Raw genomic sequence first — 24,778 nt, forward strand, 5'->3', positions numbered from 1 at the left:
TGTAATCAATGTACTATTAAAATGTATAATCGATGAATTTTTGGCTCGTCTTAAAATATTGGAAATCGATACTTTTTACCGCTGACCCTGTGCGACGCATACTTATTTTATGTTTATCGTATTAAAAAATTTGTACGCTGGTGTCTGCATGGTACCAAATGATTCTGTAATCAATGTACTATTAAAATATATAATCGATGAATTTTTGGCTCGTCTTAAAATATTGGAAATCGATACTTTTTACCGCTGACCCTGTGCGACGCATACTTATTTTATGTTTATCGTATTAAAAAATTTGTACGCTGGTGTCTGCATGGTACCAAAAGATTCTGTGATCAATGTACTATTAAAATGTATAATCGATGAATTTTTGGCTCGTCTTTAAATATTAGAAATCGATACTTTTTTACCGCTGATCCCATGCGACGCAATCTTATTTTATGTATATCAAGTTAAAAAATTTGTACGCTTCTGTCTGGTTGGTACCAAAAGATTCTGTAATCAATGTACTATTAAAATGTACAATCGATGAATTTTTGGCTCGTCTTAAAATATTAGAAAACGATACTTTTTTACCGCTGACCCCATGCGAAAGTAGCTAATTTCTATGAAAAAATATTAATAAATACTTTCGTCTATAAAATCATATCTCGACGTTATGATTATCTCTATTCACAAAAGATTCTTATAGATAATTCTATTTTGTTCGCACTTCTGTTTTAGATTTAAATACTGAATTTTTATGTATTGCATAATTAATTAATATATATTTTTCTATGCCTTGATTGCAATACATGCCTGAGAATATGTCAATTAATTATGCAATGCATAAATATTTATTATTTATATCTCTAACAGAGAATTAAAAAAAATAGAATTTTCTACAAGAATCTTTCGATCAAAATATCTGCATTTTTATTAGATTCGTTCGTCTGTACATACACACACATCCATCGCGCTGCACGTTTCGCGCGAAACTGACCGCAAGACTCTGTGCAGCGGTATCGCCAAACACAGCCTATACATCTACCACGCTGCGCGCCTCGCGCGAGACTGACGATCAGTCTCGCAATCACAATGTCTCGAGAATCAGTCTCGCGCGAGATGCGCAGCGTGGAGGATGTGTAGGGTGTCGGGTGCGCTTGGCGATACCGCTGCTCAGAGTCTTGCGGTCAGTCTCGCGCGAGACTGCAGTGTGTTGGATGTGTGTGTACAGACGCATGAATCTGATAGAAGCATAGATATTTTGTTCGAAAGATTCTTGTATATAATTCTATTTTTTTAGTTTTCTGTTAAAGATTTAAGTAATGAATATTTATGCATTGCATAATTAATTCACATATTTTTATGCATGCATTGCAATCAATACATAAAGAAGTATATATTAATTAATTATGCAATGCATAAAAATTCAGTATTTAAATCTAAAACAAGTGCGAACAAAAAAAATAGAATTTTCTGTAAGACTGTTTTGATAATCGAGATAATCACAACGTCGAGACTAATTACGATTTTATGGACGAGAAGATTTATTAATATTTTTTTATAGAAATTAGCTACTTTAAACTCGGTTATTATTTTTGACAGTTATCAGCTGATTTCTGTCAAAAAGTATTAATCGAGGATAAACTATTATCAACATTACTACTTTAATTTTTATAACGTATTATTACTCTGAAATTTAATTAGCAAATGAATGCTTTAGTAATATTTTTTGACAGAAATCAGCTGATTTAAGCGCCAATTTGTTAATTAAGTTTTTAAATAATATATTTTAAAAATTAAAATAATAATTTGTTTAAAATAATATGTTATGGTATTTTAAACTCGATTAATATTTTTTGACAGTTATCAGTTGATTCTGTCAAAAAAATATTATTATTTTAATAATTATTTTTTAAAATATGAAATCAAAGAATGGCGCGCGCTTGTGTTGTTCTAGTTAAATGAAAAAGCGCATTTAAAAACAAAAGAAAAAATGGCCTTCTCTCCGTTCGATTATAAAAATGAACTAACGTGTTTAAAAATATAGGTGGTGAATGTTGATAAAACGTTCCTCCGTTTGATAATAAAAAATATTTAAAAAATACGTGACATGTCATAACAATATTCTCGACTTTAAAATTATGAAGTAATTAATTATCGCACTTCGCGCATCTACATCACTTTTTTCGTAATGGATAAATTTAGAATGCAATATACACAGCAACAAGATAATAATTTTTTAAAAATTCGGTAAATAGGAATAATTAAAATTTATAAATTCGTCAAAATAATACTATTCCATTTTTATTTACAGAATTTCACGAAAACAATGAAACAGAATCCCTAATCTAGAGAAAACGCATACATACAAATAAATAAGCAATATGCAATCAAATATAAAAAGTCATCTATTTACACAAAATAGAAAATTAATTATCAAACATATGTATATCGATCATGTACCATCGAATTGTGATCACGTTTGTTCTATACCACAGAGTGAATTCTTCTATTTAGTGCACAGTGCCTGCAAATTTGCGTGCAAAATATTGTGACTATTCGATCGTCATACTATTGTCAAAAATCTTGGAATAGAGCTAGTTGATCTGGTGGTAAAGGTGGTTGAGAGCGCCAGTCGGTTTCAGGATAATCGTCAAAGCAGCTTGCATCACCTGGCGCTTTCACACGTGGTCTTATCGGAGGTGTCAAGGCTCTTTGCGGCACCTATGAACATGGATCGACGATTCAACTGCGATTTCCAGGATATCATGAAGGACAGAAATGCATGCGTACACGCGCGATATTACTTAATAAATATTAACCTTTTCATTCCTATTATCTTTTATTTAATTATATCTCGCATTACGTAAAATTAATTAAATTGATATAAAATTACCAGAGGCCACTCGACTAATTTGAACCATCGATGCCTTTTGATGTCTTCAGCACCCTGCCTCATATTTCCCAATCTCTTCGTCCTGTCAGCGACCAATAATTTCTTGATAAGATCTTTCGCGATAGGATCCACGTGTTTCGGCCATTCTATCCTACCGCTCAGGATCTTCTCGTAGATTCCGAATGGATTGTCGTCAAAAAACGGCGGATATCCCGCTAACATTTCGTATATTAAAACGCCTAATGCCCACCAATCCACGGCTTTGTTGTGTCCTTTACTTTGAATTATTTCCGGCGCCAAATATTCTGGCGTACCACACAAAGTCCACGTCCTAAAAATATATGTGTTCAAAAATAGATATCTCTATAAATTTGACTCTATAAACTTTTCATATACAAGAATTAATTTGAAAAAATTGTAATATGTATATTACATAACAATTTTTAGAATTTAATACTATATAGAATAGATAATATATATATATTTATATATAGATAAAGAAATATATATATTATATTAGATAACATTTTAATATATAGAAAAAATACTTAAAATAGAATAAATAGAATACTTTTTTATTTTTACACACATTTTTCTGGAAAGATACCTTATCAACAGGTAAATATTATTTTTCTGAAATATTCTTCTTTTAATTAACTTACCTATCCGTAAGTTTTTTCGAGAAACCAAAATCGGTGATTTTCAGATGGCCTTGACTGTCCAGGAGAAGATTCTCCGGTTTGAGATCCCTGTAAACTATGTGCTTACTGTGCAGATATTCTAGAGCACAAACTAATTCGGCCGCATAGAAACAGCTGGTAGGTCCTGCGAATCTTCCGGCCGCCCTCAGGTAAGAAAAGAGTTCTCCGCCAGCAACGAATTCCAATAGCATGTACACTCTGGCTTCATCTCTACCGCTCCATAGCCTGAAAAGACGAAAGATCTGAAAAAAAACAAGACGAAAAACAAGCTGGATTGTTACGCGAGCAAAATCTCGATTTTCGCAACTCTGATTGAAAAAGCGTTTTCTCTCGCGAACGTATCGATTTCTCTCGCTTCTATCCGACTGTTTAATCGCGACGCGGTACAAACTAGTCAATCAGCATTGTATTATGTCGCTCTCTCTAGTCCTGACCACACTTTAACGATCTCCGCGTAAATCCTTTCCTTGACCGACAAACGCATCACTTTCTTTATTCCTTTGGATATATGATTACATCGCATGTTCGATATGAGAAAAAAGGGAAGAGGAAGAATAATTACTAGTTATTTTAAAATAATGTGTTTTTTATGCGATTGATACTGATAACAAATATAATACTTACATGTTGACGATAAAAGGATGCTTAACTTCTTTCAGGATTGTGATTTCATTGCGCAAATGTTCAACTTGCTTCAATCTGATCACGTCGACCATGGAAAGGATTTTCAGAGCGAGAGGTGTTCCATGATGCCTGCAGAGAACCACTCTGCCGAATGTGCCTGTGCCTGGAAATTGTATCGAAACTTCTTTAGATTAATATTATTTATTAATATTATTTATTAATATTTTTTATCACGCTCTTCTTTCACGCAAGATACTCTTCGCTAATGAGTCGTACATTCTTGTTTTTATAGTTAATGTAATAGAATGAAATGAAAATGTAGTGTAACACGATTTCGAATAACGAATAACAAGTATACTTGCTATTGCGGAATATTATTTAGTCGAATCAATCATTGACCGTTAATTGCCAACGCTCTCGACATTCTTTTTTAATCTTATAACGCACGTTGCGCAGTGCGCTCTGTTTAATGCACTTTCCCACGAATGCAGGTGACTCGGTTGTCCCAGTTAACGTACCGTGACCAATTAGCGTGCGCGCGCAAATGAGCTCTGGCTAAATTAAACCCCGAAATTGACCATCACATTGCAGCGGCTACCGCAAGGTTTAGCATATTTATGCGCGTATATATTTACTCTCTGAAAGAGAGCACGGTTTGTATCGGAGTAGTCGGCGAAATTGGCTGCGTAGCAAAAGCGATACATAGACGTCGTCTACCTACAGCTCGGAACAGGTGTCAACGGTAAAACGATGACGAAGTGTTTCCGGTGATGGCGTAGACGTTTTAAATAACACGAATTTAGGTACAACGTCGCGCGAATAATCACGAATAAAAATTGCCTGAGCGATACAGAAGTCTAGGAAACGTTTAAAAGATAAAGGAAAAAAGCAATTTTTTAAATTAAAGTTTTTTTTTAGAACATAGCTACGTTTTATAATTTATCTCATAAATACACATCTAAGGCTAAAATTAAAAAAAAAAAAGAGAGAATTTTACATACAAGTGAATCGAGTATCTGCAATTTTCCGACCACTCTCCCACATAATTCCGGCTTCAACAAGCAGTTAAATATACACCGGATACCCTCTCACTCTCCGGTGTCCCACTTCCTTACTTCGAGAACGATACGCTTTATTCTTTCCCGCTTGTTCAAATTCGTGATTCGAAATATTATTTTTTAATTATTTGATTAATTTGATTATATTCGCGTCTTTGCCGTTCTTTATATTTATATAATTTCTTATTGATAATTTATTTTATATGCTCAATTTGTAGTTTTATATAAAAGTCTTTGATAAGTATATTTTTTTCAGAAGCTAAGATAAAGTATTTAAAGATTTAAACTGATTTAATCCAGGCAATTACATGACTCTAAAAAATATGCTTACACATTATACACAGGTGAGAATTATAATAATTAAACAAAAATTACATAATATAAAAATTGCATTTATAAGGAAGTATATTCTCTATTATTTTTTTCCGACTTACCGATAGTCTTAATCATTTCTAAATCGTCAATGTCGTATCTTGGTGGATCCTCTTGCGATCCCTCATCATCGGATGTAGTATCTCCCGACATCGTTTACGGAGTACTGTCGAGCGTCGTCAGAGAAAGTTTCTGATTTATTTCTCCCTCGACACGTGGAAAGAAGAAAGGAAATCCCGGTTCAACGATCCACACTGTGATATTCTTAGACCACGTACTGACGACGACTCGTTCTCATATCTGCTCTTCGTGACCTCTGCTCGTAACGAGATTCTCCAAGTAGCTTCGTTAATTTTCCATGTGTAACGCGAATGTAAATTCAAATGAATAAAAACCAGGTGCTTTAATTGCCTTTGCAAATGTAACAAACGTTTCCTGAAGTTCGTTAAACTCTCTTAGAAAATATCAACGCGAACGGTATTACTTTCAAGAAGTTCTCTCGTAAAGTACACTGCTCGAGAGTCGATACCAATGTTTCTGTCAACGAGCCTTTCCTTCTCTCTACCTCTCACTTGGAGCAGTGAAAATGTATACGTTGATTTTTTATAAGTGTCATTAACAGTGGCAAATGCTTATCGTAATAAAACGCATGTTCGAATATAAAAAACAAGTTTGCTTTCTACGTTTTCACGCACGGAAATGCATTAAACGATTTTATCGCCGATTTTTATCTCTAGAGAGAAAGGGAGAGAAAAAAGATAGAGGAAGGGGGGGAAAGGAGAGAAAAATCGAGTCTTTTCGATTAAATATTTTAGAAAAAAATGAGTTGCAAACGCGTCATACAAATGTTGCAGTTCCTGCTCAGGGATATCGTACGTATGTTATATTTGCAATCAGAACGACAGCAATCACCGTTCACTTATTTAAGTATCCCCACAGATACATATTTTATGAGCTCGTTAAAGCTGTCATTCTTATTAACTTTAAGTTCAACGTGTTTCACGCACAATTGTGTACTTTTAATTTTTCATGCTTAAGAAATAACACATTAGTTAATTTTGACAGATAACAGCTGAGCACCGCACGTGCGTAATTGTCAGTCGTTAAACCGTATGCTTCACAGAAATGTCAAACTGCACTAATACCAATGCGATTTCTAACAGCAAGCGCCTCGAACACATACATATACAGCAGAATTATCGTTTCTCTATGTCATTCGTCAAATCGATTGAATGACGACCTTTGTCTTCAACCGAAGGATGATTATTGTGTCATCCTTGGACCCTGGGCGACATGCGGTTCGGATGCCAACCAGAACTAAACTGGTCACCGAGGGATCTCAAAAGGCTGTCTATCGTTCTGCTGCCCCCTCTCTTTCCTTTGACCCCCCATCCCCTATTCGTTCCCACTTCGCGCGTACTCTCACTGAACATCTCACCTATATCACGTAGCCGAAGAGATTTATGAGAATCGTGATCGATGCCGGAAGATCGGCGCGAAATGTATGGAACTCTTCGAGACAGGAGCGAAAAGCTATAGCCGATAAAAGCCAGTGCAAAAATACAAATCGTCTGCTCTAAATTACGGTCGGTCTCGTTTTGGCACACGCCAATGTAAGCGTATATGCTTGCGTCAACCCCCACAAATACGGGGGCAAGTTTGATCAGAGTTTATTCTGAAAATCTCGAGATTAATTGTAACGTGTCATTTTTTTTTCTCGTAGCGGATGAGTCCGAAACGCCTACAACTCATTTTATGAATCATTCTGGACGATGATTGTGCCTTAAAATTTTTAACAGTATATTCATCGAGAGGAGAGATCGCTGCTTTCAAAAAAATTGACACGTGCGAGTCTCTTATCAACGTGATTCATTAAGATATATATAGCGAGATATATATAAAAAAATTTGCTGTTAATGTGTCGAAATCATCATGGATCATCTTGAACATCCTGGATATCCTCGTCATCGTACTGTTTCGTAAATCGATTATATATGCTGGTGACTGTTGAAAAACGGCAGAGCCGGCTTTGCTGACGATCGAGCGATTCCTTCGAATTTCGACTTATTTTTGAATTTGGCGATCGTCCAGATGCATTTTACCACCGACGTTCAACGTCGCGATGACTGACGACACCTATTGGTCCCCGCTACCAGCGAGCCCCCATAAATCGCGGCTTTTATATTTATCGCTATGCGCTCTCGATCCGCAAACGCATCGAAAGCACGTTCGTTGATAATATCTCGAAAAAGAAAAAAAAAACATCATTAGCAGCGAGAGCAACGAAACGCAACCTTTAACAATTTCATTGATTCAAGGTCGTGAAAAAAATGTCAGAATACATAATAATAAATGACCATAGTCACGAGTTCATGACTGAGTCCTTTCGTAACTGCGATATTTGGCGTTTCGTGATGTTGTGTTTAATGTCGACATCTATGCGATTATTACGTAACAAAATAATACAACGTAAAGCTGTAAACGCCGAGTTGCATATTATATACTGCGCCAGTTTGCTTAATAAATTATTGGCGTATACCTGTGTTAGTCGCACACGACATGAGAACGCGATTGAATTTATTTAATTATTTTGTCAACGCTTCTCTCTCTACCTAACAAAGTTTGAAAAATGCCATCGCGTGTTGATCTTGTAGCACTATGTTTCAATATTCGCGTTTCATAGTATGATTACAGAGAGACCGAACTAAAAATAATAGTTTCCCGGAAACTCCATCGCGCGATGTCATTCGATTGCCAAGACGAGAGAGTACAAGTCTTAATAATTACATATACCGGCTTTGTACAAGTATATATATATTCTGAAATAGCCTGTGATTATGAGACAGCGATACTCGGTGTCTTTACGAATAGAATAAGCAAACATATTCTGAATTATGTAAATACTTCGGTCATCGATTACTTAATGAAATGCAACAATAGAACCACGGTTACGTGGCCGATCGGTTTTAGAGATAATCTATTGAAACATACGTGATCCTTTTACTAATGCATTTGTAATACATAGATCGAAGAAAAGCGAGAAGAAAATTTTATATGATTCTCACCAGTGATGCGAATCAAAATGACTGACATTTGCTACATACATATAAAATACATATTTAACAAGAAAATGCACTTCGAAAGTGTCTGGTGTTAAGATGAAGAGACTGATATTCGGTTACAAACTATTTTTTAGAATCACGCCGTTAACATTCAGACCGGGACATCAGTATTGAATGACTGCCACTATATATTAGTTAGTAGCGATGTTTATGCTAACTCGACAAACAAATGTGTTCCATAAGATTCACGAGTTTCGCCAGACGAATGCTTTTAGCGTCACTTTGCAGACGCAGATGAGTCGAAATCGCCGTCGTCACGATCGATATATTTGTTGCGAAGTTCTGATTTTAATCATAAGTCAATATTAGCATTCGCGATGATATGGTGATCAAAGATTGATGGTCCGTAAAAACCGCGAACAACATAAATGCATTACTAGAGAAATATAGAGTTTGGCTAGCAGTATCTTTACTACGAGATCCGATTGCGTAATATATTAACAAGTTTATTTCGAAAATTTACGCTGAAAATTTACGTCGAAAAATACAGAAGTTTACTTTTAAAACTGATGACCATTATGCTGACCATTATAACCGTGGATAAATATATATCAAGTTTTCACAATTTCGTTCTGTTTTTCGTAAAAATATCTTAATTTTTGTAAATTTTGCGATAGAATAACCTTTATAAAATTTATTAACATAAAATTAGAATCAGAGATGTTTTGTCTCTCCTTGATGTTTTAAACAAATTCATCAGCCTGACTCTTCAATTTATTTACCGATCGTATTATTGGCGCACATGAATGATAATATACTTTTCGTGCTACGAATATTATGTTTTCTCTTGTTTGGAACGAAATATGTTTAGTACATGACGCTGTCAAATCGCAGAAGTGTCTGTATCTTTCAAGGACAGCGAGCCTAGGAAGTCGTTGGTCAGCATATGATGTCAGCGTCGCCCACGATTTCTGGATGTAGATCAAATTCGTGTGGGTATCTAGAAACCAAAAGAATAGACACGTCGCTCAATAATACATTACCGCAAAATTGCCTGATTGCCGTACCATTGTTAATTCCCTGGCTATCTTTGCCAGACATGTACGCTTGAGCGTCCAATTTTCTAAATGTTGCATCCGTTGATGTGTCATTGATTAATGTGCTTCGTTAGGTTTGACGTCTCCGACAACTTCATTATTCTCATCCTTTGTGAAGGTACAGTAGTGAAGACTATAGAAACGGAGAAGTTTGTAGGCATGCGTGCTTCGTGCTTTTCTCAATAGTTACGAAGCCGACATTTTCCACAGCCTAACAATGATTAGCATGAGTCATCGACCTACCTTGTACGGCGCTTAAGTGAGTATCCACGTGCATACAGATAAATTTCTTATTAACCGTGTAATATGAAACATGATATATAGATGATTCGACCAATTTTTATTCCTAAATTATTTACCCAGAATTACAAGACGGTTCTCAATAGATCTGATGAATAGCAATAATTTTTATTTGCGTACAATTGAAGAGATTTCAACTAAGAAGGAAATTTATCTTTGCTACGTTCATCCAGAATTCGTGTCGAGCTACATCTCCGACACTCGTTGAATGTGTGTGTATGTCGTGATGTTTATAGACACACACACATACATACACTAAAGAGAGAGACAGGCGAAAAATATACATGTGCGTGTAGTTAATCGGAGGTTCCCAGGGAGCATGAAGGTTTCGCTCCGTGTTTTCAAGCGATCCCACGGCGACTTCCGGTTCCGCGCGTCGATTTATCCACTTCCCGTTGCTACGACAATTTTCCGCGAGTATCACGCAGGGGTGCTAAAAAAAAGTAATAACGCTGTTATGCGCACGCACAGGTCACAGTTCGCTTCTTCATCCAAGAGATCCAATGTTTCAGAATTTTATCGTTCATTCTTAATTACACACACACGCTGTATTAATTATACATTAATCCTGATGAAATCTCTCGCATCGTTATGAATTATGAATGAAACATAACTATAGAACATAAGTTTTCGCGATAAAGAAGCACAATCGGATGGAAATATCTCAACAACTTGTTTATTTAGAGGAGAATGCGCTTTATAGATACCAGACCAACATGGAAAAAATGTGAACGACCGAAAGATTTAACGCAGAAATGAGACGTTACGTGTTTTTCTTTCCAGCCCAGTTTATATCACGCCCAACATGGCACAGGTGCTTACCTGGCGAGTCAGGATGCAGCCAGGCCTGTCCGTTCGTCTGACCGTCGTGCAACTCAACCTGAAACCGGAAGCGCCACTTTCTGGCCTGCTGCCCACGAACAATGAGATCGAGAGAGATTCCTGGGAGGACGTGAGCACGATCGAACTACGAGGTGTTTTATCGACAGCGGAGATCGAAAATATTCATTTCTCCGGCTGGAAATGTACGAATTGAAACTTCACGTCCAGTTGCATAAGCAAGCCGTGCTTAGAACATCCAGTCGCTACTTCCTGTATTGTTTAAAATCAGAAGAAATATCAGATTAATTTCTTTGTCTTACTTAATTTTTTTATATCGTTAAGAATTTTTGTTAACATCTTTCTGCTAATATTTTTTTAAAAATTCTTCTTCGGTTAATTCGTAATGCAAGTTTGCAGATATACCTGGTAAGAGAATAATTTTTAAAAAAAAGTTGATAAAGAATGGTTACCGATATTTTCGTAAGAATAACATATGGACACACCGCGATACCGTACAATGCGGCACGGAGACAATCGAGAAAATCTTTTCACGGCCACTATCGTCACGTGGCGCATGTACGTGCAGCAACAGGTGTGACGCAACAGGTAATCAAATGCTGGCATTACGATTTGTTCTTTGTCGAATCCATTGACTATTTCTCGTGCTTATCTGCTATATTCGAAATTACATTCTCTGCGTATTAATTGTATTTTTTGATGATCATTTTGAGAATCGGGATGCAAAACTTACTGAATAGTATCTATTCCTACCCGGATAGTATTTAGAAAGCAAACATCGTGCACATTTTAATTTCTCTTTTTCCGCGCCTATAAATTGATTTAATAGACTTTCTCTAAGGAAAATATAATAATTATAATTAAAATTACAAGAGATATAAAAAAAGAAAAAATACATTTAATAAGTTAATTAATAAAACGTGCAAACAATCTTATAATTTTGACGGAATAAATTTTATACAAAATTTTCTTTACGCATATATTACCTTACTCTCGATCGATTCAGCATAATCACGGGCTTGAAGAAACTTCCACGGAGCTGTCGTTGCTTTTTCCGCAAGAGATGACGAAGAGCGTGCGCATTTACTTGGCTTAGTCGCGCGACAGGTGGTGTGTGACATGACTTAAACCGCGTCGCGAATCTGCCTGAGGACCTTGACGCGGTCTTTTTTTTCACCGGACATTTTCTTCTTCTGCCTGCACAAGCTTCGTTTCCGGTTGGTCCCGTCTTCTCTCCGTTATGCTTGTCTCTTTGTCCCATCGTCGTCGTCGTCGTCGTCGTCGTCGTCGTCGTCGTCGTCGCTATGGACATTTCGCTCGACAAATGCGCCTCCGTGACTATCATCCACGACTCTTTGCGGTACGCTCTTGCACAGGAGAAGGTCGTTGCTCGTTGCCAAGCGGTTGCCTGCCACGTGTACACACGATACTTCCGTGGCTTGTGAAAAATAAAGGAAATAGGGGCGCGCGAGCTGCTGGTCGTAAGAAATTTTAGCTTAGCGTTACACTGCTAACATTATGAACATCTGAACGCTGATTATTCAAAAAATTAGAGCATGTGAAAGATTTCAAGTCAGGACTTTAGAAGAGACTTGGGACACTTTGACAGATTATTATATAGTTAATATTTTAACTTATATGTCGTAAAAAAATTTTGCTAAGTCTGATTAACTGTCAATATAATATAATATAACATAAATGATATTATTTATTCAGAAATAAGTTGTAAGAAGCTGCATTATATGTAAATATAATGCTTTACGAATACGTTATACATCTAAGCGAAAGATAGCAAGAAATAAGATTTTCTTGCATGCGATTGATAAGGTGGAGCGAACAACGTTAGCAACGAGCATTCGAACAAGTTGTTCGATCCGCGTGTAAGTTTCTCCAATACATACATGTTTGATGTTTATAAACCGATAGCAGGCGTGGACGTTTTAGTGTCGCGGTTACACATGCAGAAGAAAATGATTTCCTGGGCTTATCGCGCTGTAAGGCCGGACGCTGTGTATGACACGGGAGCTCCACGGGCTTGTTGCTTAAAAATCCCCGTGAATTCTTCCAGTGCCATTTACAGAATCCAAACCGATAGACAAGCCAAGGAAATTGTACGAGGAATTTTCCATCTCGGCGTCTTGCTGAAATTTGGACGGAAGGAAACTTTAAAAGAGATATAATGATCGATACATCAATAACCTTCGATAGAAGAGACGACATGTTGCGAGATTCTCTAGACGTACGATCGATAAAAGTCATTTGCACCTTCATTGAAACTTCGTTGCGAGACCTGTTATATTTTCTAAATATTGAGAGTTCTCCCCCTATCGTACAGCTATTGTCGATTCGACGTCGCATTGAAAGATAAGTCCAGAATAAATCAAGGTGAAAAAATGTAGCGGCACAATAAAGACGATTGAACGATTGAACGCTGGACGATTGTAACAGGTTATATAGAATGGATTATTAATCGCACGAAATACAATTTGCGACAACGCAAATGGATCTTGGTATTAATAGTCCGATAGCCAAAGTTTACTTTGAAAATTTCGAATCGTAAATCAAGGGATTCTTTAGAACGGAATCAATTTGATTTGTCTTCGCGAAGGAAAAAAAATGTAATCGGAGGAAACGACGAAGCGGAATCCTCGGAGGTAGTTCATAGTTTGTCGATTGCTCTTTTTCCCCTTCTAGTTCTTCCGTCATGGATCGATGACTCTTCCCGGAAGCCGTGTCTGCTAGATCTCGCGGAGCGCGCCATGATTTGTTCTCCAGGCGTTCTCCAGGCGTTCTCCACGCTCGTCCTTCAAACTCTCGTCTCAGTGTCTGTCTTTCTTTCTCTACTTGTACTTGCTCTTCGATTTGCTCGCTCTCGCTCACCCACAAAATCGTTCCCACCGATTCTCTTCAGGTTCGATGAGAGTCGCGCTGTCGGGTTCTCCATGTTGGAATATACTTTCTGTCCTCTTCATCTTTCCGCAGGCTATAATCTAGTGAGAAGTATCCATCTATCTCGTTCTCTCTTTTCTTCCTTCTCTGTCCTTCTCTTTCCTGCCTCTTATAGTTATTTCTACAGTATCAGAAATCACGCAGTTTCTTCCAGTTATGGTTATGGATTTGCTAGCACACTCGATTCGCTCTCTCTTCCGTAGTGAATAAAATATTCACTGGTCCAAGATTAATTTCAAATGTTTTGTAATTAAAAGGCAGTGTACTTGTGATACAGCTTTATATTTTGTTATGTTGCGTTATAATCAAATATTAATTTTTTACTTCGCGATAACCCGCATAGAAACCATAATTTTCTATTGTCGTTTAAGACAATTAATTTTATTAATGATCAAAAAAGAGAGAAAAACGTGTTAGCTATCGTTCTTTCGTGCTGATATTTGCCGATTCCTTTTTGTGCCTCTCTAATGAATCATGCAGTCGAGAGATTACGACAGTGCGGCTTAATTTCATTCGTTTCATACTGATTAAGATAAAATTGATCCGCGACCGTCGAAAATGATCGAAATGAAATTTACGAAGAAATCGATTTTGCGTATAACGCGATGAAATGGTTCATTTATCGAGCGAGAAAGCCGATATATAAATATATATATGAGAGAATATAACCCGCATTTCTTCAAGTTTTCCCGTCTGGTTCTCACGATTCGAATCTTCTCAGTGCGCCGTGTATATAGTTGCGATTCTCGCCGACTATCTGCACAAGTCTCTCTGTTCTCAAGCCATTCTTCCGGTCATGCCATCATTCTGGTTCTCACGGTTTATTCGAACATCGAGAAACGCAGCACGGAAATGATGGTAGCTTGCAGAAGTTTTTAATACGACACGGTTAAATACACCATGTAACAATTGCGTACTTTAGAAATAATCTGATTGCATTCCTCCATTTAATGATTCTCGTTGTTAGCTCATTGGGAGACCTTATCGTATCTTCAAGTCGTAAAAAGAGGTATAAAATATGTCAGGTAAAGTCATTTCGTCTGTCATTTCGAAGAAAAATACATATTTTCCGGCACAATTATTTGACAAAAAGCTGCAATTATTAGAAAATAATATCTATTTATAAAATATTTTACGCATTCTTACTAGGACATATATCTTATGGATTTATCTAATCATATATATTTTATTCTATTTCGAAAAATAAATATTGTTTCACATATATACAATGCAAAACAGTAAATAATAAAATATTCATTCTATTACCATTAAAATAAATATAAATTAATGCTGTTACTTAATTTCTTATCGTTTCTTTAATATTGACATAACATGAAAATAGAAACTCTTATATAAAAATATTATTTCTACTACAATCAAGTTACGTTATGGTAATAAGAGAGATTTTTTCTTTGCAAAAAAATGTCGCAAACTTGTCGGGATTATGCCAGACGTAAAATTTTGTATTGTCTTGCAAATTTAGATGTGGCCGTTGTGTTGTCAGACCGATAGCGCCCATTGATTTGTATAAATCAAGATACACAATGATTGTGAAAACGCGTGAACGCGAACGCGTGTCTCGGGCGTGTTTAAGCCCCCGTTTCGCGATCTCGTAACTCTTCGAACAGGTTCTGTGTGACCTCGACTTCTCTTCTCGTTGGAATGTCCGCTTCTCTCCGTCTTTCCTCCGTCTTTTGATCCGTGCTACAATTCGCCGCGCGATCCTGATTGCTCTTCCGTGTTTTCGATCAACGCACGATGATGAGTCTGTATATCGAAGGCACGTGATTAAAGAGAGTATTACATCGACGGTCGCACATTCGTGGGATCGTCAGCCTTAAACTATCTTATTAAATTCGCATTCGCCGATCAATAATGCCAATCATCGTGGAATAATATTAATCGCATTTAAATATCTCATGAAAAATAAAACAAATAATTAAGAACGGAGTCTCATTTTGTTTCATTAATGCATTTTTTTTTTCTCAATCAATTTTTATCGGCACGTTTAAAGCACGTTTAAGATGTAAATCATTTATATCTGTGAATTTTTATACGATGCGCAGTAAGTATTGTTACTCGAGGCTGCGGGGGAAAAAAAAGTTACAATTTGAGCGGACAAAAAGTTTCTTCTCGGATTAGAGAGTAGCACCTTGGCAGCGTGACGAAAGGATTTCACGGTGACGCAATGATATCTAGGACGAGGGAATAAATGAATCGAGGAGGAGAGAATAATAATTGATGAAGGGTGGGAGGGAAGAAAAGCGGTGAGGTACTGTGAAAACAATAAAATACCAAACGAGTCTCGGGACAACGGCCCCGATACTTCGCGTTCGCTTCGTGACTTTCGAAATCTTATTAAATCACGACGTGACGACTCTCGCCGTTAGGAACGAACAATATTACCGTGAGCGAGTCGATGAATTGCAGCACACGCGATGCGTCTCGCAATTTGCATACTTGAAAAACCGACACAGGCGACGTCGGACTCTAAAGGCAAAGAAAACTCGCGTTTACAATTTTATCAGGTACGCGTGTGTTTTCATGCCGCACATAAAGTTACGTAATTTCCAACGATCCGGCAACGATCGCGTTCCTCTCGCGTTACGACAGAACTTCGCGAGATTATTCGTTTGAAGTCTCTCTTAGGAACTACGCTGCATTTGATACATTAAAGCCATTCGTAATTCCTGCTTATCGCGCGGCGGCAAAGCGATGTTTGCTTACGCGAAATACGAAGGATTATTTGCTTTATCATAGCGGAGGATGATAAATTTAGAGATTTATATAATACACGTGTAGGAGGAAACCTTTAAACCCGCCTCTCATTAGCAATCAACTATGCGGCCGGCATCACGCGCTATCATTTCTCTGCCGTTATGATGATGCTTCCACTCTTATTTCGCGATTTCTCAGCGCGTCGATGCTTTTCGTGCCGAGGTCGGAGCCGGCGAATAACGGTCACCGATACCAGAGGACACTGACCCGATGAAAATCTCGGATACACAAGAAAGAGAAACCGTTGGGAACGTGCCCCTTTTCGCGGGCCCCAAAGAAATAGATTTCACCGCGGCGATCATTATCATGCACCGACAACAAAAAAACACCGTCACATTCAGTACGATCGTTTCCTCTAGTTTAAAAAACGCATTACAATTTCTCGCTCGATCTCTAAAAAAAAAAAAATAATAATCATGCAAAAAACTTTACTCGCGGAACGTAAAAATAAACTTGATTGCTAAGTACAAGATTTACGAATATTACGGATATTTTTTGAATGCCTCAATTTTCGAGTATCTTTTTGTAGCCGTAGAGTTACTCTGACCATCGATCGGTTTCGATCTAAAAGGGATAAAGATATCGATCAGATTTAATCAATCCTCTCCCATCTTACAATAGTGTAATATCCGTCCGTCGATTACCCTCGTTTCCTTCCTCCGTACTGAATGATGTATATACCTGATGCCTATCGGTAATGTGACCTCCTCTCTACAATCCTCTCTCTAGGCTGGTTGTGCTCGTCTCCTTTTCTCTCGCAGATATCGCGCTATGAGAGGTCTGTCAAAATTTCACTGTCGTCTGGACCGGCCGAGTCACATCCGAGTCTCTCCATAGTTGGCGCGAAGAAAAACGCCAAATTTTAACGATCGCGAAAATCTCGACTCAATCGACCTTTTCTTCTAGAGGATACAGTTCGCGCACCAAAATATCAAATAATATCAACATCGGGCCGATAGTATACAAACGACGTGACGAGGAAGAAAGACGCGCACGCGGAAGAGAAAAGAAACAGGAGAAGATGATGATAAATGAAGAAAAAGAAAAAGAAGAAGAAGAGAGAGAAGAAGGCGAATCAAGGACAAAGACGAAGAAGAGTTACGCGATTACGTGCGCGGAGGAAAGGCTTTTAAAGTCGAGTGCGAGCGCGCGCGGACACCGAGAGGACTCCGAACCGGTTGCTCGAAGTGACGTGAGTGAACTGAGCCTACAGGCTGGCAGGTAACGCCAGGTAAACCCCGGCCGACTGGCGGCACACACGCGGGAGAAGAGGAAGGTGGCCGGCTGGGTGGCTGCGCCGGCAAAGCCAGCCAGCCAGCCAGCCGTAGAGACAGTCAGCTCGGTCAGCCGACCTGGGGAGCCAGCCTGCGGCCTCAGGGGCCCCAGGAAAGACGCGTTGTTGGGACGGAGAGGGACCGTGGGACGTAGGCAGAGGCGGCGGCGGGGGACGCGGGGTAAGAGGCTTCGAGGGGCCCGGAGAGAACGCAGATCCATGGTGGGACAAAGGGGAAAAAGTGGGAGAGAGACAAGGAGAGAACCCGGAGCGGTGTGCTGCGTGTGACTCAGCTCGGAATGAGCGAATAGGCCAACAGCACATAGCAAAGGCTGCGCCGCAAAGGCTACGTGTTGTGTACGAGATACACACGTACACATACAGAGTGATCCAGAAGTGACGGTACCCTCTCGTCGCTGCTTTTTCCGGTATCGTCGCCATGGCGACGATTCAGAGTCTCGCGTCCCTGCGAGCAATTAATGGCGTAATCATTAGCGAGTTGAGCTTACGTAATTAGACAAGGGTACATTGACTCGGAATCTTGAGCTGTATGTATAATGATGACACAGAGTGAAAATTGTCTCAATGAAGATGGTATCCCTTGGATAGGATGCGCGCACATTTTCATAGGGATATTCGCGAGAGATTTAAACGCGTGTAGAGACGAGAATGTCTCTCGATTCCGAGCAATTAGACAGGCTTTTAATATCGTTCACGGTTATATTAATATTACGAATAATCTTTCGGACCGGCAAATGATTTTATACGCGCGCCGAATCGTAATATGTGGTTTACACGCTGATTACATGTGCGTCATGGGAATAAGTTTCCACGGTTTATTTAATAAACCGCGCTGCGAGTTCACGCTGCGAGTTTATGCTTGTACGGGCAATAAAATCCCTGACCGCGCGATTGTGGCCAGGCGAGCTTATTTTTCTTACGAATTAAGACCTACGGGAGATGAACAATAGTCGTTGATGATACATCGTTCTTCGTTCTGAGAACGGAGCATCCTTCTTACCGCACTCTCCATTACGTCAATGTACCGTAATCTTTTAGGGGCAAATCGCATGAGAAAAAGAAGGCCCGCCAATATCATTTCGAGATCTCGATTTCTCCGTCAAAGGGTTTGGCTCAAAGTAATCGGACAAAAATCGCTCGACCGAGAAGCCGACGCAACTGCCCACCCGGTACATTGGATACTAACTATACCTGAATCCAGCAGAGCATGACTTTTCACGTGTAGTTACGCCAGAGTGAGGAGTATGAGCGTACCCTAGTAGAGAGCAAGATAGACTTTGATAAAATTTACACGATGGCTTCTGAGAGCCAAGAAACTCTGCTCGAATCATACGAAACCCATGATGGGCACAAATTATGACAGGTAATTCTTCATTTTTTTTACTTCCCTGTATTTTTCTAAACGAACTTTTTAGCGGGTTTATTTGGCGAAGGAAGAGACATTCGCTTACGCATCATCCCACAGACCTGGAGGACATTATCTCATTCAAACGGATTGTCATTAAGCATCGCCGATGCGACGTTGTACTCTTTCTTCTCCATTCTTTGGCCGAACAAAGCGGTGAGACGCTGACACGTCGTCAAGTCCATTCGCGAATTTTACTAAATTAGTATCGACAATAATTACCTCGGTAATTTGTTGCGCGCGGTTTGTATCTCTCGACAATAATTAGGTTGACCGAGTGCAAAATATAAACGACATAAATATCTTCCGTCGTAATCGCGGATTTTTTCGGGATAATTATCCAAGAGAACCTTAACAAAAAATAATAAAATTCTTCTTCAATTTAGATATAAAAGAATCATATTTATATATATTTTTTATATTCAGAGATTTTGTATAAATTCTTGTATGAGAGAATCTTTTAATATAATAAAAAAAAAAAAAAAAAATACAAGTAAATCTGCTTGTCAAATGTGATTAAAAATTTTACGATAACGTGATATGTGTAAAGATTTTAATTGATATAAAATATCTTGAATATATATCATATTTTTTTTTCTTATTCGCAAGTTTAAGATTCCAGATAAACTGCTTTCTCAACTGGGTAACATCGCTGTCATGAAATCTTCCCGACGATGGAATTTATGTTGGACGCGGGTTAACTTCATCTCGTTTCATCAAAGATACACGCTACTTCTGCGCGATTTTGCAAAGTAGTTGATAATATATTCATGTTGTGTTTACGAACAACACAGTGTGCATCGACCGTCTCCCTCTTTCCCATATTTTCCGTGCACTTCCTCGTCCGGCACCCATCGGTGCATCATAGTTCTTCTGGATTACCATGACCATCGCACGGCGCAACTGGTCTATGTACACGGAGAAATGCAGCTGATGCGCACGGCTGAGTCCTGAGGTCAGCGACTCGTCGGCGAGTTAGTGGAGCGCTTAGGCTCGCTTCAGGGATTTTATGAATTGGTGCATGGTGGAGCAGTGAGGAAAAAGGGGAAGGAGAGAAGAAGAATAGCGAAAAGAAAGAGGATTTAGCTAAAAGAAGCTAAATAAAAATGATCAAATGCATTTTTCTACCGGAAGCAATTCTCAGGTCGCTAAAATTTTTTATCGCTCTTTTTAATTTTAATGCGCGTGAGATACCATCGAATTTATTAAGCAAGAAAATTTCTCTAAATTTCCGGTGAGTTCGATGCTGCAAATATAAAATAAAGAATGTAACTTTCGCAAATTATTGCGTTCTTATTATTACGAGTAAATATTATACACAAAAACTATTTTCACGTTTTCTAAATTCATCAAAATTATATCGTTCCCAATTGCTTGTTAAATAATACGCAATGTCGGAAACGATCGAAAAGGATCGATTAAGCCAAGAGTCTATATCTCACGATAATAGAGGGAAATTGCTAATATTTGCGAATCATTGAACGGCTCGTTCCTCCCACTTTGTCGAATCGTTCGCAATGACTGATCCACGTGGTCGACTTCTTCATCGTCTACGTCTTCCTGGTCCCACCGTCTCTTCCTTTCGCCATCGGGAGTTGCTCGACGGAGCTACGGACGTGATTTTCCCCCCGCCTTCCATCGCGCGCGGCCTCCCGCTTCGTTTCACGGTGTTCCGCTCGCGAGCTGCGGACTACGCAGGTGCATTAACCGGACATTCAGCACCGTAACGCCGTGAACGAGAAAGAGGGAGCATCTCTCTAACCACTAGAGTCTGCCGCTGCAGATGGTTGGGACTCGAATTCCTCCGGCGCCCTGTACTAAACCGCGGCGCTTAAATCTAGACGTGCGAGCGTGCACGATTGTGTTGGGTAGTGCGGTCAGTCGTCTCTTCGTGGAGGAATGTTACTCTCGGCTCCTCTTCGGGATTGATAATAGTCGGGAAGACGAATGGGATGCGAGACCCCGAACGGTCGCACGTAGAAGGATTTATTTTCAGCGCGCTGTAAAAGACACCTAGCTTTTTCGATATAAATGCAACTAATCTCGATATAAAGATCCAGGGCGATTCCGCGTGATTTCCTGTATTTTATTTCTCATGCACGTAACATTCTACATTCTAATATGTCTTCTGTTAGCCTTTGTATTTCCTCAGTGATTTATTAGTATCTTGAGAAAGCAATTTTCTGAACTCTTAAAAATACAGTTAGGTTCGTAGACTTCTTAACACTAGTCTTGTTTGGATAAGAGGGAGCGCTATTTCTGTTCCTTCGTATTCATTGTTGCTTTAGGGACTTTACGGATCATTATCGCATTTACCACGTTTCCATGAGAACAATCTAACAATACCGCCCACGCGAATCTTACGAATCGTTGGCGAACAGCAATGCAACACGCCGCGCTCAAACGCGAACGATCCTTTCTATGGTACCTATCGATGGAACCAACCCACCGCGCGCAATCGCGTAAGAGTACTTTTGACCATGACCTAAGATCAGCGTCGTTAGCAGCAAGCGTTAAAGTCTCTACCATGCACATTCGTTTCCTCTTAATACCATAAGGCGCTCCGAGCGTATCGCCCACGCAGATTCCGAGATCAAGAGAGAGGACCATCCGCTCCGTACTCGGATTTCGCCTACCTAACGACTTCTCTCATAATGCGTTATCTTGGATGAAACGCAGTTTCGGATCCGCGCGGTGGTTTACAATCTTTCGACTACCAGCCAAAGACTCTACTTTCGACATGTATCACACGTGCAAACATTTGACAGAGGACCGAAATAAATCAGTAATATTTTGTTATTTAACGCGATTTGATGTAGTTGTTTAGCTCTGAATTTTATTCACTTGAAACGTAGATCATGATAAATACGAAGAATTATACGTAAAAAATCAGGCAATATTTATTTATTATCTAATTTCGTTGGATATGCGACAAGACTTGGATACGAAACTAGTTTTATTGACGATGAGGCGATTTTGGCGGTGCGCCAAATTAGAAAGCGTAATGTGCACGAAAGCGACAGGTTACTGTCAGCCTTCGACAGGTGTGCAGTCGTAGATCCGACCCTGCCTGCTCGACTGACTGACTGACTGATCCGACCATATGCTCCTCAACGACGACGCAACTTTTAGCGACGTTATAAATAAAATCTCGAGATTGGGACGCGAAGTCTGAGACAACGTCTTGGAATATTTGTTGAACGCTTTTCATGATAAATTAGCTTTCGTCATGCTATCGAGAAAATAGAAGGATCTAAAGAGGATGAAGCAGAAGATGAAGCTGAAGCACGACGAAAGCTTTGTGTTCTTAGAGCGGTGTTCGCGTATTTATAAAGATTAAAGACGAAAACATCTCGCAGGATATTCGATTTCGACCGAGGAGATGATTTTATTTTAGCGCAATTTCTTATTGAATATTAAAAATTAAAAATGTTATAATATCAGAGAGATTAATATTATATTTCAGAGTATATATTTTATATTGCTGGAAATAAAATTATTTTAAGAAAATGCACAAAATAATGAAATTAATAATAATAATATAAAATAGTATAATATAAATTTTTAACAATTATTAATCAATCAAATATGTTTAAATACACGACAATGATTTGCCCGAAAGAGGTTTCTTTAACGTGACAGATGTTTCAAAGAAAGTTTTCACGACGTTGTTCGGATCACTTTTATGGCAAACACCGTTATAACAAACTTAGCTGGGCCGTTTGCTTTATCCGTTTATTTCCCGCACTAACCAGTAGGGCTACACCATGTGGGTACTGATAGCGGTTAGTGGTGACAGAAAACGTAAATTTTCTCCGCTCAAAATAAGGCGACGTCGACGCGCCGACTGCGATACTCGAATCTCGTCACGAGCGATGACGTAATACTACGTTTTTTTTGTTTGCTAGGAATGATTAATTAATATAGTACTACGTCCTTTCACGAGCTAAAGCTACTATGTTATGTAGCCAGCGAAATATTAAGATCCATCGCCGAGCGACAGGAAATAATAATAACAGAAAGGGAGAAAAGCGAAGAGAGATGCAACTTGTCTTCGCGGGTTCGCGTCACCTCGCTACTCCTTACCCCCTGCAGTTGTTACACACGAGAAACTGGTTTCCTCGACCCGCGAGGAGTGTCTGACCGCTATCTCGCATCTATCTCGTAGCCGCGCGTATATACCGAAAACGTCCCAGAATGTTACGACGACGTTAAGCGTGACCTCGGTTCCGAGCCCTTTAACTATCGCTTTTCATCGCGGTAGATAAAAATTCTCGTGGTCCCAAATTTGTACGTCCTAGATCTTAAATGCTTTATTGTGAAACTTCGACATCTTAATCTCGATCGTTATCTCGTCGGCATTCGGTCATCGGGTAACGACCTCGAAAAATTGATGACAAAACTTATGTTTCGTCACTTCCGAAGGTGTGACACCGTAAAGACAACACTGTCGTGAAATATGATTTTTTTTTAAACGCGTAAATTTTTTCTATGGACCGTCTTATATTGGAACAAAGAAATGAGCGACGTTCCTATGTCGGATTTTTCGTAGAATATTTTTCTTCGTACACCTATGTGGTTACCTCACCCGGCGGTTCACCCCTGTGAGAATCACATTTCCGCCGCATTACGAATTCCTCTTTGTCGACTCTACGGGCTGACGGAAGTCGGCTATCGTGTGCTGGTTCCCGGCCCTGACCCTACACGCGCGTATATTTCTGTGCCCCCCTTCTCTCTCTCCCTCACGAATATACACGATAAACATTCCGTACAACCACTATAAAGTTATCGCGGCTTTGATATAGTCGGTCTTTGACGAAATTAATTATTAAAGTAAATATAATTATAAATAGATTAAATTATAAATATTATAAATTAATTAGTAAATATATGCGCGCGGAGATGAATTAGCACATCTTATATAAATTGTAAATTGTAAATTGTGAATTGTGAATTCAATACTACTATTTGAGAGATAAACTTGAATTTTATAAATAAATTATTGTTCTTAATTTACCTTTTTGAGCTTTTGAATAAAACAAAAATTTATTATATTTTGCAATAGCAATCAGATTCATCGGTTGCAAAATTGTTTTTGTACGAATCATTTGTAAAATACGTATGATTTATAAACATCTATGATCAAATTTAATCATAAGAAATCACGGACAATATATTTTGATGTTGATAACCGTTATCCGATAGCCGATAGTACATTTAACTCACAATTTACAATTTTATATAACAGGTGTTGGATGATGGCGCGCTGCTCGGTTCGCTTCAACAGTTAAGGCTTACAGTGTCGGTGGTTCGCAGGCAACAAACTGTTTCGCAGGTGAAGCCTGCAGCTGCAAATTGAAGTGGAGAGGGTAAGCGAGAGAAATCGCTTTATTTGACACGGAGTCATCTGGAGAAAC

At 38.7% G+C, this 24,778-nt stretch overlaps 2 protein-coding genes across 2 annotated transcripts; both read right to left on the bottom strand.

Moving 5' to 3' along the window:
- Positions 1-2,267: 2,267 nt before the first annotated feature.
- On the bottom strand, positions 2,268-7,163 carry Pka-c3 (Protein kinase, cAMP-dependent, catalytic subunit 3). The gene is made up of 5 exons (XM_083048181.1): positions 5,699-7,163; positions 4,207-4,369; positions 3,544-3,807; positions 2,882-3,212; positions 2,268-2,709 (listed from the first exon to the last, which is right to left on the bottom strand). Exons 1-5 carry the CDS (start codon positions 5,787-5,789, stop codon positions 2,563-2,565), a joined length of 996 nt encoding a protein of 331 aa, XP_082904307.1. The 5' UTR covers positions 5,790-7,163; the 3' UTR covers positions 2,268-2,562.
- Positions 7,164-8,469: 1,306 nt separating this feature from the next.
- On the bottom strand, positions 8,470-13,236 carry LOC145942021 (uncharacterized). Its single transcript, XM_083048486.1, has 4 exons — positions 11,922-13,236; positions 10,918-11,187; positions 9,766-10,528; positions 8,470-9,698 (listed from the first exon to the last, which is right to left on the bottom strand). The coding sequence occupies exons 1-2, from the start codon at positions 12,278-12,280 to the stop codon at positions 11,181-11,183; spliced, it is 366 nt and encodes a 121-aa protein (XP_082904612.1). The 5' UTR covers positions 12,281-13,236; the 3' UTR covers positions 8,470-9,698; positions 9,766-10,528; positions 10,918-11,180.
- Positions 13,237-24,778: the final 11,542 nt, after the last annotated feature.

The sequence above is a fragment of the Prenolepis imparis genome, unplaced genomic scaffold (genome assembly GCF_030444845.1).
Source record: "Prenolepis imparis isolate NDT839.2.m4 unplaced genomic scaffold, iyPreImpa1.0 SCAF_10, whole genome shotgun sequence".
Lineage (NCBI taxonomy): Eukaryota > Metazoa > Arthropoda > Insecta > Hymenoptera > Formicidae > Prenolepis > Prenolepis imparis.